At 30.7% G+C, this 14734-nt stretch overlaps 3 protein-coding genes and 1 long non-coding RNA gene across 4 annotated transcripts; 1 reads left to right on the top strand and 3 right to left on the bottom strand.

Moving 5' to 3' along the window:
• Positions 1 to 724: 724 nt before the first annotated feature.
• Positions 725 to 3475, bottom strand: LOC122518786. Its single transcript, XM_043637885.1, has 3 exons — positions 3394 to 3475; positions 1675 to 2000; positions 725 to 1061 (listed from the first exon to the last, which is right to left on the bottom strand). The coding sequence occupies exons 2-3, from the start codon at positions 1997 to 1999 to the stop codon at positions 967 to 969; spliced, it is 420 nt and encodes a 139-aa protein (XP_043493820.1). The 5' UTR covers position 2000; positions 3394 to 3475; the 3' UTR covers positions 725 to 966.
• Positions 3476 to 3505: 30 nt separating this feature from the next.
• On the bottom strand, positions 3506 to 3870 carry LOC122518787. The gene is made up of 2 exons (XR_006304150.1): positions 3743 to 3870; positions 3506 to 3593 (listed from the first exon to the last, which is right to left on the bottom strand). It is a non-coding gene; the product is annotated as an uncharacterized LOC122518787 (long non-coding RNA).
• A 431-nt stretch (positions 3871 to 4301) lies between these two features.
• On the top strand, positions 4302 to 10419 carry LOC122518785 (protein N-terminal glutamine amidohydrolase-like). Its single transcript, XM_043637884.1, has 5 exons — positions 4302 to 4428; positions 4502 to 4663; positions 8570 to 8723; positions 8816 to 9086; positions 9150 to 10419. Exons 1-5 carry the CDS (start codon positions 4322 to 4324, stop codon positions 9302 to 9304), a joined length of 849 nt encoding a protein of 282 aa, XP_043493819.1. The 5' UTR covers positions 4302 to 4321; the 3' UTR covers positions 9305 to 10419.
• Positions 4956 to 6004, bottom strand: LOC122518784 (isochorismatase domain-containing protein 2-like). Its single transcript, XM_043637883.1, has 4 exons — positions 5876 to 6004; positions 5636 to 5779; positions 5377 to 5562; positions 4956 to 5307 (listed from the first exon to the last, which is right to left on the bottom strand). The coding sequence occupies exons 1-4, from the start codon at positions 6002 to 6004 to the stop codon at positions 5155 to 5157; spliced, it is 612 nt and encodes a 203-aa protein (XP_043493818.1). The 3' UTR covers positions 4956 to 5154.
• Positions 10420 to 14734: the final 4315 nt, after the last annotated feature.

Below are 14734 nucleotides of genomic sequence, written 5' to 3'. Positions count from 1 at the left end.
ATATATTATTGTTATATATTTACAATGAAGCGTACCTGTGCGTTGAAATGGCATCTATTTCGTGCCGTATTCATTCTTATCGCGTATGATACAATTAATAACTTTAATAATTTACATCGATACGTACAAGTAAAGGATACCTAATAAGAAATTGTAATGAGAGTGTATGAATATCATTATCTGTTATTACATATAACGCGCTATTATAAATCGATTATTTTTTCACTAGCGTATGTTAAGTGCCACGTAGAATTATTATTATTGACTATTACTAATTTTTATGATAATATTACACACTTACTAATTGTACATCATCATTTGATTGTGATACATCATCATTAATGTAATTACAGTCTTCGCAAAATGAAATAACGAATCGATATATAAAGATTAGTAAAAACAAATAGTAATAATCGTTAAAAATTTGTTTGTATCAAAAAAAAGAAAAAGAAAACGTCGAATTTTTGTATAAGATTAATATTTAATCTGGCGGAGGAATACTGGTGTACGCTCGTAAATGATCTACGCGTCTATATAAAAATTATTGTGTGCGTGTGCGTAGTCGCAATTTGCGTACAATCACTCTGAATAAAACGTAATAAATATTTTTCAATGAAATCTTGAACAGACATTTTCAACACAGTCAAAATATCAATTTACCAAGGTGATAATAACTGCATATTTATTTTGTTGGAAAGAACAAAACCAAATGATATATTATATATTCATAAATATATTACTTTATTTAGCAAAAAACATAATAATGACAATAAAATTTCAATTGACTTGATCATTTGACACGTTAAAGATCAAATATGATCATTCGTAAAGCAACGTACACGTAACATTATATTTTGTTTTGTTTTTTTTTTTTCCTTATAAATCATCACTTTAATTCGAGTAGAAAGCAGGATTTTTGTACTCTTTCATTCCAGTCATAAAATTTAATGATTATTTTCCTATACGCTACTTTTTCTTCTTCAACTGTTTGTTCTTCTTTTTCTCTTCCTTTTTCTGCTCGCGTTCCTTCAAGCACTTGAAGAGTTTATAGACGAAGAATACTGAAAATATATATTACACCGATTTGTTATCAAATAAATCTATCGTGTACGAGTTTTAAACGAAATTCATGTTATTAAAACGAATGATTATATGACGCATGTTGTGTTATGGACAAGAAGTGGACAAAGAATAACGTGGAATTGGATTATTGCAAAATTGTGTTCTACATTCACCACACTTATGTTCGCATACGAGTTTGAATCATTTTCGTCGTCATTGAAGTTTGCGAAATTGCGCTGTACCCATTAAAAAAAAAAGAATGAAACATGTCGAAAAATAAAATATGTAACGTTCGATATATCATCGATGAAGAAAACAAAAAAACTGTAGTGGTCTAATTTGTTAAAGATTTTCTTCGAAAAGTTCATCAGCATCTTAAGTGAAATCTTGTTTCTCGTCTTTGCTTAGAATTTTTCAATCGTAGAAACAACTAGATATCACTTTTCCTATCTCTTGTTACCGCAAATATTCTACAAATGATTGAAAAAAGAAAAATGCAATCGTTTGATCAGAATTTGTCAACGAAGAGAGAATTGAAAAGTCAAAAAAAGACTCGAGATGATTTGATAAATGATGATCGAATAATTTAGCTTTGCGTTTCACGATATTTACCAAAAATTAGTGCCACGATGGCGAGCAAGGACAACAAAATGAGAGTTTGACCGGTTAGATCGCGAGTAGCGGACATTTGTTGAAAATCCGTGCCACGACCTTCGATAGTCTTCATCAATTCTTCCCTTAAGTTGTTTTTTTCTTCCTCGGAGATGCCGGTCATCGAGTCGAGCATTTCTAGCAGCTGTTGAGGACTAGGAAGTTTTCCCCCAGGGAAACCTCCCTGATTTGTCTCCATATTGTCAACATTTTCGGATTCAACTTTATTATCAGCAGCATAAGCGCTAACGAGCATCTCAAGCCCGCTAATTATCGACATCCACATCCTAATTATTGAACATCAATGATTAATATACTCTAAACTCTTTTTTCTATCTAATTAATTAATTAATCATTCAACGAGGTTTTCGTTAAATCCCCCTACAACGCTGATTTTGTTATCGTTATTGTATTTATCTAATATATTTATAGATAATTCGTGTAATATTTTAGACACCGATCTCGATAGTTATAAAAATAATTAGACTTTTTATTGCTCATTTATTGTTCTAACAAATTGTTATTAACGTACCTGTGATTTTAAATGGGAGAGATTACTTTGTTGAGAAAATTAACGATTAATGAACAGCTTTTCGAGAAGCAGCATGTGCTTAAAAAACAGAACGATTATTACTGATTACTGATATTATAAATGAGATCGGTAGCGCTTTAGTGGGAAGATATAGTCGACTCATAAAGACTTCTCGTCTTATGATTGGTAGAATCTGGATAACAGGGAGCCAACGTGGCTTCCAACCGACGACGCGTCGTCTGTCTTTCAACCTTGCACACGAACTACTTGACCTTTTCCAAGGCTCCGATAAAGAGGAAGCTTCGTGAAAATTCTCTCTCTCTCTCTTTCTTTCTCTTTTTTATAATACATGCATATGCGTGAGAGAAAAAAATATCGATAGACGGAAAAAAAGACGGAGACAAGGGAGAATCCCTTATCACGAGCTACTGAGCGACTCATCAAATTGACCTTTTTCCCCGATCCCGTCTGTATCGGTCAGTTATTTTTATTACAAATAAAATAAAAACCTATTGCATCAATTTCATAATGTATAATAGAATAAATATATACGAGGAAAAATGTTGACCATCCCAAATAAGACTTAAGTTTCTTAAAAAAGAAACTTTGTCAAAGATATTTACATAGACATACACTTGATGATTAACTTATTATCCACGTGAACGTGTACGTCTTGTCTATTAACAGCTGTTCAAATTTCTCCTGTCGTTCTCACATTAAAATATTTTTATTATGAAACAAACGTACGAAAAAAATTAATTAATTTTTATAATGAGAATTTTTTAAAAAAATCGAGCATTGAAATAAATTACAATATGATGATCTAAACGTATATTCCTAAAAATCACTGAAGAGTACAACAGATCGAACGGATAAGAGCACAAGCCGGTCATCGACACTTGCATTATGCATTTTCCATTATCTTTCCAGGATAAAGACAAAATTGAATTGACATCGAAGATGTATTAAGTATAGAAAAAGTTTCGGAAGAATGGAACAGATTTGAAGGAACATGTGTGACTCGTAGAAAGGCATATGTTTCTTTTCTTTCATAATAAGGTTGAAAGGAGAAAATGAAATATATAAAAAGGAGGGGGTAAAAAGTATACAGGATATGTAACGGCGCTTAAAAGTAACAATATTCTTACCGGATAATCCGACGATTATTATCCCTGGAATAACAAAGACGACGTTGTTGAAGCCGTGTTGATACGGCGTGTCTGGTCCACTCAATTCCACCATCCTTTTGCTTTCTTTCTCTTTCGAATAAATGAAAGAATCTTCAAGAAAATTTCATTGCACTCGCGGCGACCGTGCTGGGTGAGAACAGGTGTCACCGAAACGCCATCTGCAGAACGATTAGAGAAATAATAATGAACACGCGTCCCCTTTTTATCCCTACTTCTTTAATTATTTCTTATTCTTTTTTATTTCGACACACTCTATATGTTATGCATAATAAAATATATGACTCTAATAAAGACGTGTTCAATTTACCGATTAAAAATAATAATAAGAACACGAGAAGAGGTGGTTAAAGCAAGGTATTCCAAGTTCACGAACGATAGTATCGATTTTTTGATATTTTTGATGTCTGCGCATATTATTTTATAAAACATTTCAAATTTTTCTTCTCTCCTTTTACTAACATTATATTTAATTATTTATTAAGGATTGTTATAAATTAATGGATATTTTATATCATAAAAATGATATTTTTCTATCTCGTGAAAAGGTGTATCCCCTCCTTCCCATTTATAATGTAATGATACAATATTTAAATTTCCCGGGTTAATTTTTATAGGGGTTACTACTTTAGTCAATAAAGTATTTATAATCAAAGTAGTAAACTAAAGACGGTAAAATAGCCGATAAAATGTCTTGTTTAGTTTCACAAAGATAATTTAATATAATTTAACGAAGAAGAAAGGATGAACAAAATTTTCTTATCGACGGATAATAAAAACAACGGTTTAGGCGGGCTTGAAGTACTACTAGAAACAAATTACGCTGGCAAGAATAGGTTTTAAATCTCATTCAATTGAAAAACGTTGAAGGGAGCACTAAATTTTCATCATGGCTGCTACAAAGAATAGATGCATTTTAAAATTCGCTAAATTATCAGACAAAGCATTCGCACCTACGAAGGGTTCTGAATTTGCGGCTGGATTTGATTTACGAAGGTAACAATTATTGTTTATCATTACAAAATAATCAATGCAACAAATTATTTAACATTTTTGTTGTCATCCTTAGTGCCTATGAGTGCACTGTACCGGCTCGAGGCAAAGAATTAGTGAAAACTGATATACAAGTCCAGGTTCCCCCTGGTACTTATGGCAGAATAGCTCCTAGATCTGGTCTAGCATGGAAAAATTTCATAGATGTTGGCGCAGGCGTCATAGATGCGGATTATCGGTAAAATACTTTTACTCTTATTCAAAATTTAAATAAGAATTTAATTGACCCATTTTTATCCTGCTAAGTAATTTGCTTCGCTTGCAGTGGGAATCTACAAATATTAATGTTCAATCACAGCGAAGAAGATTTTAAAGTAGCACCTGGAGATCGCATTGCTCAAATAATTTGCGAAAAGATAGAATATCCTGAATTAGAAGAATTGGATACCTTGGATGAGACAGCAAGAGGTGAAGGTGGATTTGGTTCTACGGGGAAAAATTAAAATAAGAAAGTTAAGACTTCCAACCGATAGATGAAACAAACTGATTAAAAACTTGTTCCTAAGGAAAGTACAATATTTTTATATTACCACAGAATACTTTTATATTCATTGTGTGTTTTTCTACTATAATATGTGTGTGTTACTATTTTTATAAAATATTAATATAAAATACAATTGAATGTGTGATATATTTAGATTTAACTCTTTTTTAACAAAATTATATACTTCATATCTTTGATACTGGTACAAGTCCTGTATAAAATGTAGGCGTTTTTATAAGTTTTTGAATATTCTTAAATTCTTGATGATTAGCATCCTTTAGTAATTTAAAAATAACAGTCTCTGAAGTAGACACGTGACATCCTATTGCTTTCATTCTCTTTAAAAATGATTAACTTCATTAATATATATTATATTTTAATAAGCTACAAGTATCACAATTTACTACCTCCAATGCCAATAATCTATCTTCTTGTGTACGTGATGTACAACAATCTGCCACAGTATGAACTTCATATCCATTCATTCTTAAATCAATTGCGGTATTCTCGACGCAAACATGAGTTTCAAGTCCAATAAGTATAATGGACTCTGGACGAGATCCACAACAAATGGTGGAAAGAACTTCAGTAACCTATGTGCATATCATTTTATAAATAATTGAGAATTCTTGCTACAAGTTAAGTGTTTAAAAAAGAATTACTTACATTAGGAGTACACATACTAAATTGAGTTTTTTCATAAGGCCCTTTAGCACAAGATATTTCTAGTTGTGATACAGTTTTTCCTAAAGCTTTTGGATTTTGTTCTGTTACAAGCATAGGAATTTGTAAAAGTTTCATGGAATTTACCTACATCATAATATATATACACACATACTTTAATAATAATATTTATATTTTATATATGTGATATAATGAGTATAAGATTACGATAAATGTAATTACCAGTTTAACAGAATTTTGAAGAACTTTATCAAATTCAAACATAACCTTAGCGAACCTTTCTTGGAAATCACATATGAATAATACAGTTTTTCCTTGTTTAAGAACCGCTTTTGCTGCATTTACTGCCATTATGTTAAAATATTTATTAAGGAAAATAAGTGAAAGTATAAAAATAGTTCTAGACAATGTAATAATATACTCCAAAGATAACTGTTACATGTGAATATTACAAGATGAACGCTTGTAATGATAAAAGCTCAGGGACGTCATTGTATTTCCGGTTATCTGATATTCATTATTGCAAGTTACTGCATTTCAGTAATACCAAATGTCTTCATGATCCAGTATACAATTTCAAAATTATTCAACGTTGCATTATCTCTTTACAATAAGAAATTGCAAAAAGTTTTTGTAAAAAATATTGCACACGTGTAATTTTAAATATTTTTATTTTATGAATAAAAGATCAAAGGATAAAGCATTTATTATAACCACTCCCACGAGTCTAGATAGGAAAAAAAAGGAAAGGTAAAAAGTTTTGCATCAGTTGCATGGTAGGATTTAAATCGTATTGACGTGAAAGAGAAAAGAAAAAGAAAACTCTGTCATACTGTTTGATGAACGTGAAAAATAAATAAAAAAAAAAACAGAAAAAGAAGCAGAAGGCGTTCAATAGAAAACATCATCATCGATGCAAGTATTTTCTTTTTTATCGTTTCTCTTTAATAAAAAATAAAATAAAAAAGAGAAAAAGAAGATGAGAACGCAAGAGTAATATATATATATACACACACATACACATTTCTATCGGATAAGCAAGGAAGGTCGCATTATACTCGCGTAAATTCTCACGGATCGATCATTGGAGAATATATCCGAGAACATCATCGGTTTTGTAGTAGGAAAATGTATATTTACGAAGGGTTGGGACGCGCGTGTCTGATAGAATAGAAGAGATAAATAATAGAACTAAAGGGGTAAAGATACCCCTCGCAAACATCGCTTAATTGATAGTTTAGTTTTACTAACAAAATTAATATGTGCATGTACATTTATTAGGATGAAGCAAAAGTTCATTGCGTTTATTGTTGCAGTTTCTCTATTGTAAAATTTACTTTAGAAGTATTAATTGAATATTTGTATCGGTTCTAATCTAATTATTAATTGGCATTTGTAATATCGATCGCAAATAGATTGGTATAACAATTAAAGAGAACAATCCAAAATGAATCATCGAATCGGCGAGTAGAAAAATATTAGCGCATAAGAAAAACATTGATAAGATTTAGCGGTTGATATTGTCGGATATCATTGATATCTCTTTAACATCAGGTTCTATCCTAGTAACGTACTTTTTCTATCTATTACTTTCCTTCTCTTTTTATTCTTTTTACAATTTATTTTTTCATCCGTGTAAAATAGGCTTTATTAATAGTACAATGATAACGCGCGCTCGGCCTTACAAACGCTCGTCGGTGTATGGATGGAAAGAAAGAAAAAGAGAGGGGATAGTCAGAAAAGGGAAGGGAGAAAGATGTAAAAGGGTGGGAGATAAGCAAATCGGCGAAGGGGAAGGGGGAAAAGCACAGCACGCAGTCGCAGTGTTGTGACACCCCTGGCGCGGGTCGGATGTCAAGAGAACGTAGTTACATTCCCGAGTGAGACGCAGTGACGGAAGAATGTTCAGGATCGTAGGTTGCACTTTAAATACACAAGTTTAGTCGAATTTTGACCGAAACCGAAAGAAAGGGTAAAATAAATACGAGGACGACGACAACGACGAAGACGATGATGATGAAGTTTGCGCGAAACGAATTTGTGTTGGTAACTATGTAGTACTTTGAAAGAAATAAAAACAAAAAAATAATATTCACTCGCGAATTTAATCGAAGTGTGAATAAGAGAAGTTTGAAAGAAGAGAGAGGAAAGGAGAGAGAGGAAGATCAACGAGAGTTTCGAATTATACGAAGAGTTTGTAAACAAAGAATGGCAGTGGAACCTCGTGTCCCGGGAAACACCAAACCCCTGGTGCCGCTCTTTACCAAGTCAACCGATTGCATTTACACCAGCTGCTATTGGTAAGAATAAAGACAATTCGTAATATTAATTTATATTTATTATTGTTCGTCTTAAGAATGCGGAGGGGAGATCGATTTGAAGGAATAAATGTGTCGTATTGCGGTATATTCCGCGCGCCTGGATCGATACGTGTTGCGGTGGTGGAACATGAACGCTGCTGATACGAAGCGCCGCCATTATCGAGAAAACAAAAGCGAAAAAGAAAAAGGGAGAGGGTAAAGCGTGCTACCAATCAGGAATGTCTACAGGAGGGTATTCAAAAATTCGCGCATCGTCAGTTACACGATTATTGGCCGGAATTCTTCTATTTCATATTTTTCCCTATTTTTTGTTCGTTTTTCTCGAATGCATTCATGCACAGTAACGTCTTATTTACGTCTTCCCTCTCTCTCTCTTTCTTTCTTTTATTTTTTAATGCTTCGCGAATTAATGATTTCTTTATTATAAAACAACTTCTTAACGTGGTTATCTCGTTACAATCTTCCAAGTTACATCTGATAAATCTAAAGGTTACTCGTATCGCGTGCACGCAAATATATAACGCTGTTATAGATTATATTTATTTATTATTAGGGTAAAACATTAACGGGGGATATTTTGGATGTATGTTTTCAGCGAAGAAAATGTATGGAAGTTGTGCCAGGACGTCGCTACTAAACACGGATCGGAATTGCAACATTGTCACGTTGCTTTTATAAGTAATTCTCGACGTAGCGTACCACTTTGGCGTCAACGTGCAGGAAAGGACGAAGACAAACTCGTAGTTTGGGTTAGTTGTTTGTTAAATTGAAGCGTCATCAATAATTTCATTGGTAATCAATTTCTTCTTCCTTTTTTTTGGTTCGTTTTATATTCCTTCAGGATTATCACGTTATACTGATCTACGCGCCCGACGAGAGAGCCGTGGTTTACGATTTGGACAGCGCGTTACCTTTTCCAACTCATTTCTGGAAATACGCTACGGAAACGTTCAGATCTGACGAAGCTTTGCGACCGGAATATCACAGAAGATTCCGATTGGTACCGGCTAGTATTTATTTGCAACAATTTGCGTCGAATCGTCAACACATGAAACGCGAGGACGGCACATGGATCAAAACGCCGCCCGATTATCCGCCAATTTCAACGCCAAGTACGTATATCTTTTGATATTTAACCGTAACATTGATCTAGATCACGAATACGTACGTTTTAGCGTGCAAAGACAATTTGGATTCGTTTATCAACATGGACCCGGGTACCGGATTAGGAAATGTCATGAGCCTGAAACAATTAGTGAACAGATTCTATAGGCCAAATGTTAACACCCCGGCATCACCCTCACCTCAGACGCAAGCAACTCCGACTTAAATTAAAATTACGAACTTACGAACTTACGAACTTACGAACGAACGAACGAATCTCGATAAACGAGTATTTACTAGGCGTGCTCGCTTTTTAATTTCCCTCGGAATAAAATGAACCAAATTTTACTATCGTGTGGCCTAAGAAAGAAAAGAAAGAAAGAGAGAATCGATAGGTGCTTGTTTGTCTCCTCGTATGTGTCGTATATCTAAAAAATATTTAACTCTCCAGCTATGGCAAACTTTGATCGCAAATTTGCGTGTAAACGAAAATATAGATCAAATTCAAAAATCTATTAGGGGGATGAAAAAGTAATCTTATCATTTAATCACTGATTTTTCGCTTTTTAATATATAAATACAATGTTGAGGATAAATTTGTGGCTTTTGAAAAGCAATGAAAAGGAAAACAATGCTAAGACAAATTTAAACAATATGGCGTACGATTAGTAGACAAAATTATTCTAGTTTAATAGCTAGAGAATTAAATAATGATTCTTTATCCCGACGAGGGCTCGATGATGATAAACCTTTCGAGATTCATACATACCCCCCTCAACCCTCTTCCAAAATGTCTCGTTGTATATAAAACTGTCTCTGTCGTTTAAGTTTTTGTTCATCTTCTTGTAAACTTTCTAATGTCCTCGATTAAAAAAAACATATAGTAAGTCAAATCAAAAATACGAGATTACTGTTGATCGAAAGGATAAAATAAAAGAAAAGAAAAGAAATAAAGAAGAATAAGAATAAGGAGCATTATACTAATCGTTGGCTCCTTTATAACGCACATACATTTTATCACTGATGATTATTCGTCGGTAAGTATAAATAAACTCCGACCATCGTACAATTTTACGAAAAAAAATACCTTCGAAACATATTTCTTCTATCACCATCCTTTTTTCATGAAAATATATATATATACCTTTTTTCATCTTTCTCTTTAATAAAAATATTTCTATTCGAGCCTTCTAAATCCCGCTATCTATCGCGCACAACGTTACCAACGTATTTGACCACGCATCCAAACAAAACAAACAAAAAATACTTAAAGTCGCCTTTTATAAGTGTTCTCTCGTCTACGGTGAATAAAATGAAAAATGAAAAATGAAAAATGAAAAACATTTAAAAAATTATTATATAAATAAATTAAAATAAATATATACATATACATATCGTACGTATACACACACACATATTAACAAACATAGATATACCATACAAAAAACACATACGTGTGTATATGTATATGTACATATATATAAATTTATATAAATAAATTAAAATAAATATATATATATATATATATCGTACATATACACACACACATATTAACAAACATAGATATACCATAAAAAACACATACGTGTGTATATGTATATGTATATATATATATAAATATAAATATAAAAGATGATCTTTCAAGCTCAGCTTTACTCTCTCTCTCTCTCACTCTCTCTCTCACTCTCTCTATCTCTTTCTATCTCTTTCTATCACTCTATCTCTATCTCTCTCTCTCTCTCTATACTATATCAGTGGTATTATTATAAATTATTGTGTCAAAGACTGATGTATTTACGGGAGAATCCCAAACACACGAAGATAGAAAAATTCCCCTTTGGTGATACTCGTTGGCGCGTATGTTCTCTCTCTCGCGTATAACGAACGCGATAATTAAAGCGCTTATAATTAATGTGTGATCGATAATGTTAAGAAAAAGTAATGGTCTCGCTCTCTTGCGAGATTATTCTTACTATTATTATTATTATTATTATTATAATTAGAATTATTATTATTATTATTATCATTATTATTATTATTATTATTATAACGATTATTATATTATAATCCTTGTGATACTTTACACTTTCTACTTTGAATACTTACGCTGGTATTTAAACGTCGTTTGTACTATTAATCACTGAGAAATTTCTTAAGATTCTTACGAACCACATTTATTACGTTCGCTTGCCGATGAAAATAAATCCTATTTTTTTTTGTTTTTTTGTTTTTATATATATATATATATAAAATGTTTATGGATTAATTATATCGGATATAATGAAAGAAATCAACGAATTTCGAAACGTTTTTCAAATGATCGTTATTAACGTTAGTTTTTATCGATTATTGGTGAAGCAATTTGTCTCATTCGAAGTTTGATTATTTTTTAATAACGTATGTGTTGGTTTTTAGTATAAATAAATATTAATTTCTTCCCCGTCTATTCGAATCATTTCGTTTAAACAATGTTTTCGTATGTCATTGAAAAATATAACGAACAAAATCATCCGTAAATCTCGCGTTAATTATTTTCACGCTACGGAGATATTTAATTCGGAAAAAAAAAATATCTCTTTCCATGTATACAATTAAATCGTATTCGATTCCAGTCAGAATTTTATTTCCCTTTTTAATTAATAATTGGAATCCAATTAGTGGACAATTAAAGATATATTTAATCGTGAAAAAAAATCAACGTACTTTAAATAAATGGGATATACATATAAATAAAAAAATAGGATTAAAAATTGTGTTCGTCGGCAAACTGCGGATTAAAGAAAGAAAGAAAGAAAAAAAAAAAAAAAAAAAAATCAAAGTACACAAAAAAAAAGAAAAAGAAAAAGAAGTATTCATTTTCTCGTGTAATAATAATCGCGAGTCGGCAATCTTTGATATAAAAAAAAGAAAAAAAAGAAAAAAAAAAAGTTCGTAGATCAGCCACTCTTTGCCTTCCAAAACTTCTTACTCGCTCGCTTTATTATCCTCTCCTTCATCTAAACAATGTTTTTTAATCTCTTCGAATCTTTTTACATTACGTAATATACATATATATATATAAATAATATATCATGTTATAAAATACGACCAAAACGAGCAGGAGAACAAAAATTTAGTGTATCACTGCTTATCAAAAACATATTCTTGATGTAGTCAAAGAATATTTCTAATATAAATATAAATATATATATATACACATATATAATATAATTTTATATATGTGTGTATATATATATATATATTAAAAATTATTAAAAAAAAAAAAAAAAAAACAGAAAAAAAAAGAAGTAAATTCCTTTTCTCTTCTTCTTGTTATTACATACCAAAAGAATTTATTGCCTTTATACGAAATGTCGGGGAACCATGCTACGCATGATTCAGTGATAGTAGTATCGTGTTTCCTTTATATATACATTATAATAAACATTGTTACACTTATCAAAAGAAACAAGACGAGAAAATCTAGAAAAAATTAATACATTATCTCTTTTATCGTTCAGGTTTGATATGTGCGTGTGTGTGTGGGTGTGTGTGTGTGTGGTATTGTTACGTATATCGAAAGAAAGAAAGAAAGAAAGAATTATTATTATTGATTACTATTATAATATGATAATGTTACAGGATGTTCCTAGTTCTTTTTAACTCACTCCCTTTCTTTCCCCATTTACCACAAATTTTGATCAGTATACTTTATGGCTATTAGTAAATTAAAATAAGATGTTACAATTGAATACTTTTTTTTTGTTTTAAGTCACGAAAGAATAGATTGTTGAATCTAATTATAATTTGTTAATCTTTGAGGATTAAAAAGTTGGTTCTCCAGGACACCTGTTCAGGTAATAGTTAATTAACCATTAAATTTATGTATAATAATAATTAATGAACATTGAAATAGATGTCAATGAACTATTAAATCCCATTATAATTTTATATTTTTATTATACCCTTTTAAAGTATTTAAGAGCCTGTTTTATAATATAACATCCTTCTTTTTTTTCTTTTTTTAATTTTACCCATATCATGTGCCGATAAAATTTTGCGGAATAAAACTGGAACACCCTGTATCTATATAAATATATAATATTTATACATTACAACAGTACGCATATACATACATATAACTTAATGCATATATATATGTATATCTGTCGCGTGATATATATTTCATATTTATTATATTGATATATTGTAATTACATAATTTTTTCTATATGTATATATATATATATATATATATATATATATATATACGTCAACGTTCGGTAAAACGTATTCTATCAATCTCATTATCAATTTACGATTTAAATACAAAAGACCGTGGATTCAAAAATAAAAAAGAGAAAAGAAGAAAAAAAAATATTTTCTCCCTCTAACTCTCTCTCTCTCTCTCTCTCTCTCTCTTTATATCTCTCTCGTCACGATTTTACGCATGTTTGCAGAAAAATAATAAAAAAAAAAGAAATCTTATATAAGAAGAACTTATTTCAAATAAAATGTTCTCTCTTTTTTCGAATATCAATATGTTATATTTAAAAAATATTAATAATAAATGGGATGCTTTTCTCTCTCCGTTTTTATTTTAGCTTGAACAACCCAATTATAAATGTAATTGTAATTCTACGCGAATCGTCGCGTGCCTCAACCCCCCCTCCTTTTTTTCTCCCCTCGACGACCCTTTTTTCTTTTCTTCTTCCTTCCTATCCCTTTTCGAATATATATTTTTAATCGTAATTAAGTATTCGTCGCAATTAGAAATAATTTGAAGGAAATTTATACCGATGTTTGTTATTCTCCGAAATATAATTATTTTCAACGGCCGTAAGTTTTTATTTATTTTTCCATAACGACGATATAATCTTAGAAATTGTTTAAATAATCATATATAATAATAATTTGTATAACGAACGAGTAAGCAACGATTGACGCGTGTTTAACATTTTTATTTTCATTTTTACGACAAATATTACAAATATTAACAAAAAACATTGTGCGTTACGGCCGAGAAAATCAATAATTATATCAACGTTTAAAAAGCTTTTCACAATGTAATTTCTTTAACTCGTTCGAGAGAAAAATTCAAACGCATATACGAAATGTTTATAAAAACCATTAATTCGACAATTATGATTATTATTTAATGCACAGGGGGCAAATGAAAATGTGTGATGACGACGACAACTTGATTGATACTTTTTCAAATGTATTATTGTATTCAACTTGAAAAAAGAAACAAAAATTAAAAACAAAACAAAAATAAAACATATATATGTATGATATGTAATTACAAAAAAAAAACAAAAAAAAAAAGAAAATAATTACATAAATGGATGATTATAACAATTAATTATTCCAATAGTTTTGGAACTTTAGTGTATCATACTATAGTCATTTAAACTTAATCGAAATAAGATTTGTAAGTTAATCATTTTCCCAAAGGGGATGACAATTTAAATAATCTTACTATGTATAAATAGTCTCCTTTTTTCGTTTTACCCCACGTTATTTGTTTTTTTCTCTCTCTCTCTCTCTCTCTTTTCATTTCTTTTTTATTTTACAGTTGTCTTCATTTTTATGCAGAGAAAGAAAGGACACTTGTCACGAGCCACAACCGATTCTTACGTTTCTTTTCTTTTCTTTTCTTTTTCTTCTTCTTCTTC

The sequence above is a fragment of the Polistes fuscatus genome, unplaced genomic scaffold (assembly GCF_010416935.1).
Source record: "Polistes fuscatus isolate 324 unplaced genomic scaffold, CU_Pfus_HIC Scaffold26, whole genome shotgun sequence".
In the NCBI taxonomy this organism is placed as follows: domain Eukaryota; kingdom Metazoa; phylum Arthropoda; class Insecta; order Hymenoptera; family Vespidae; genus Polistes; species Polistes fuscatus.
Note: the sequence above shows the minus strand (reverse complement) of the source record. Positions and strands in the feature narration are given on the sequence as shown.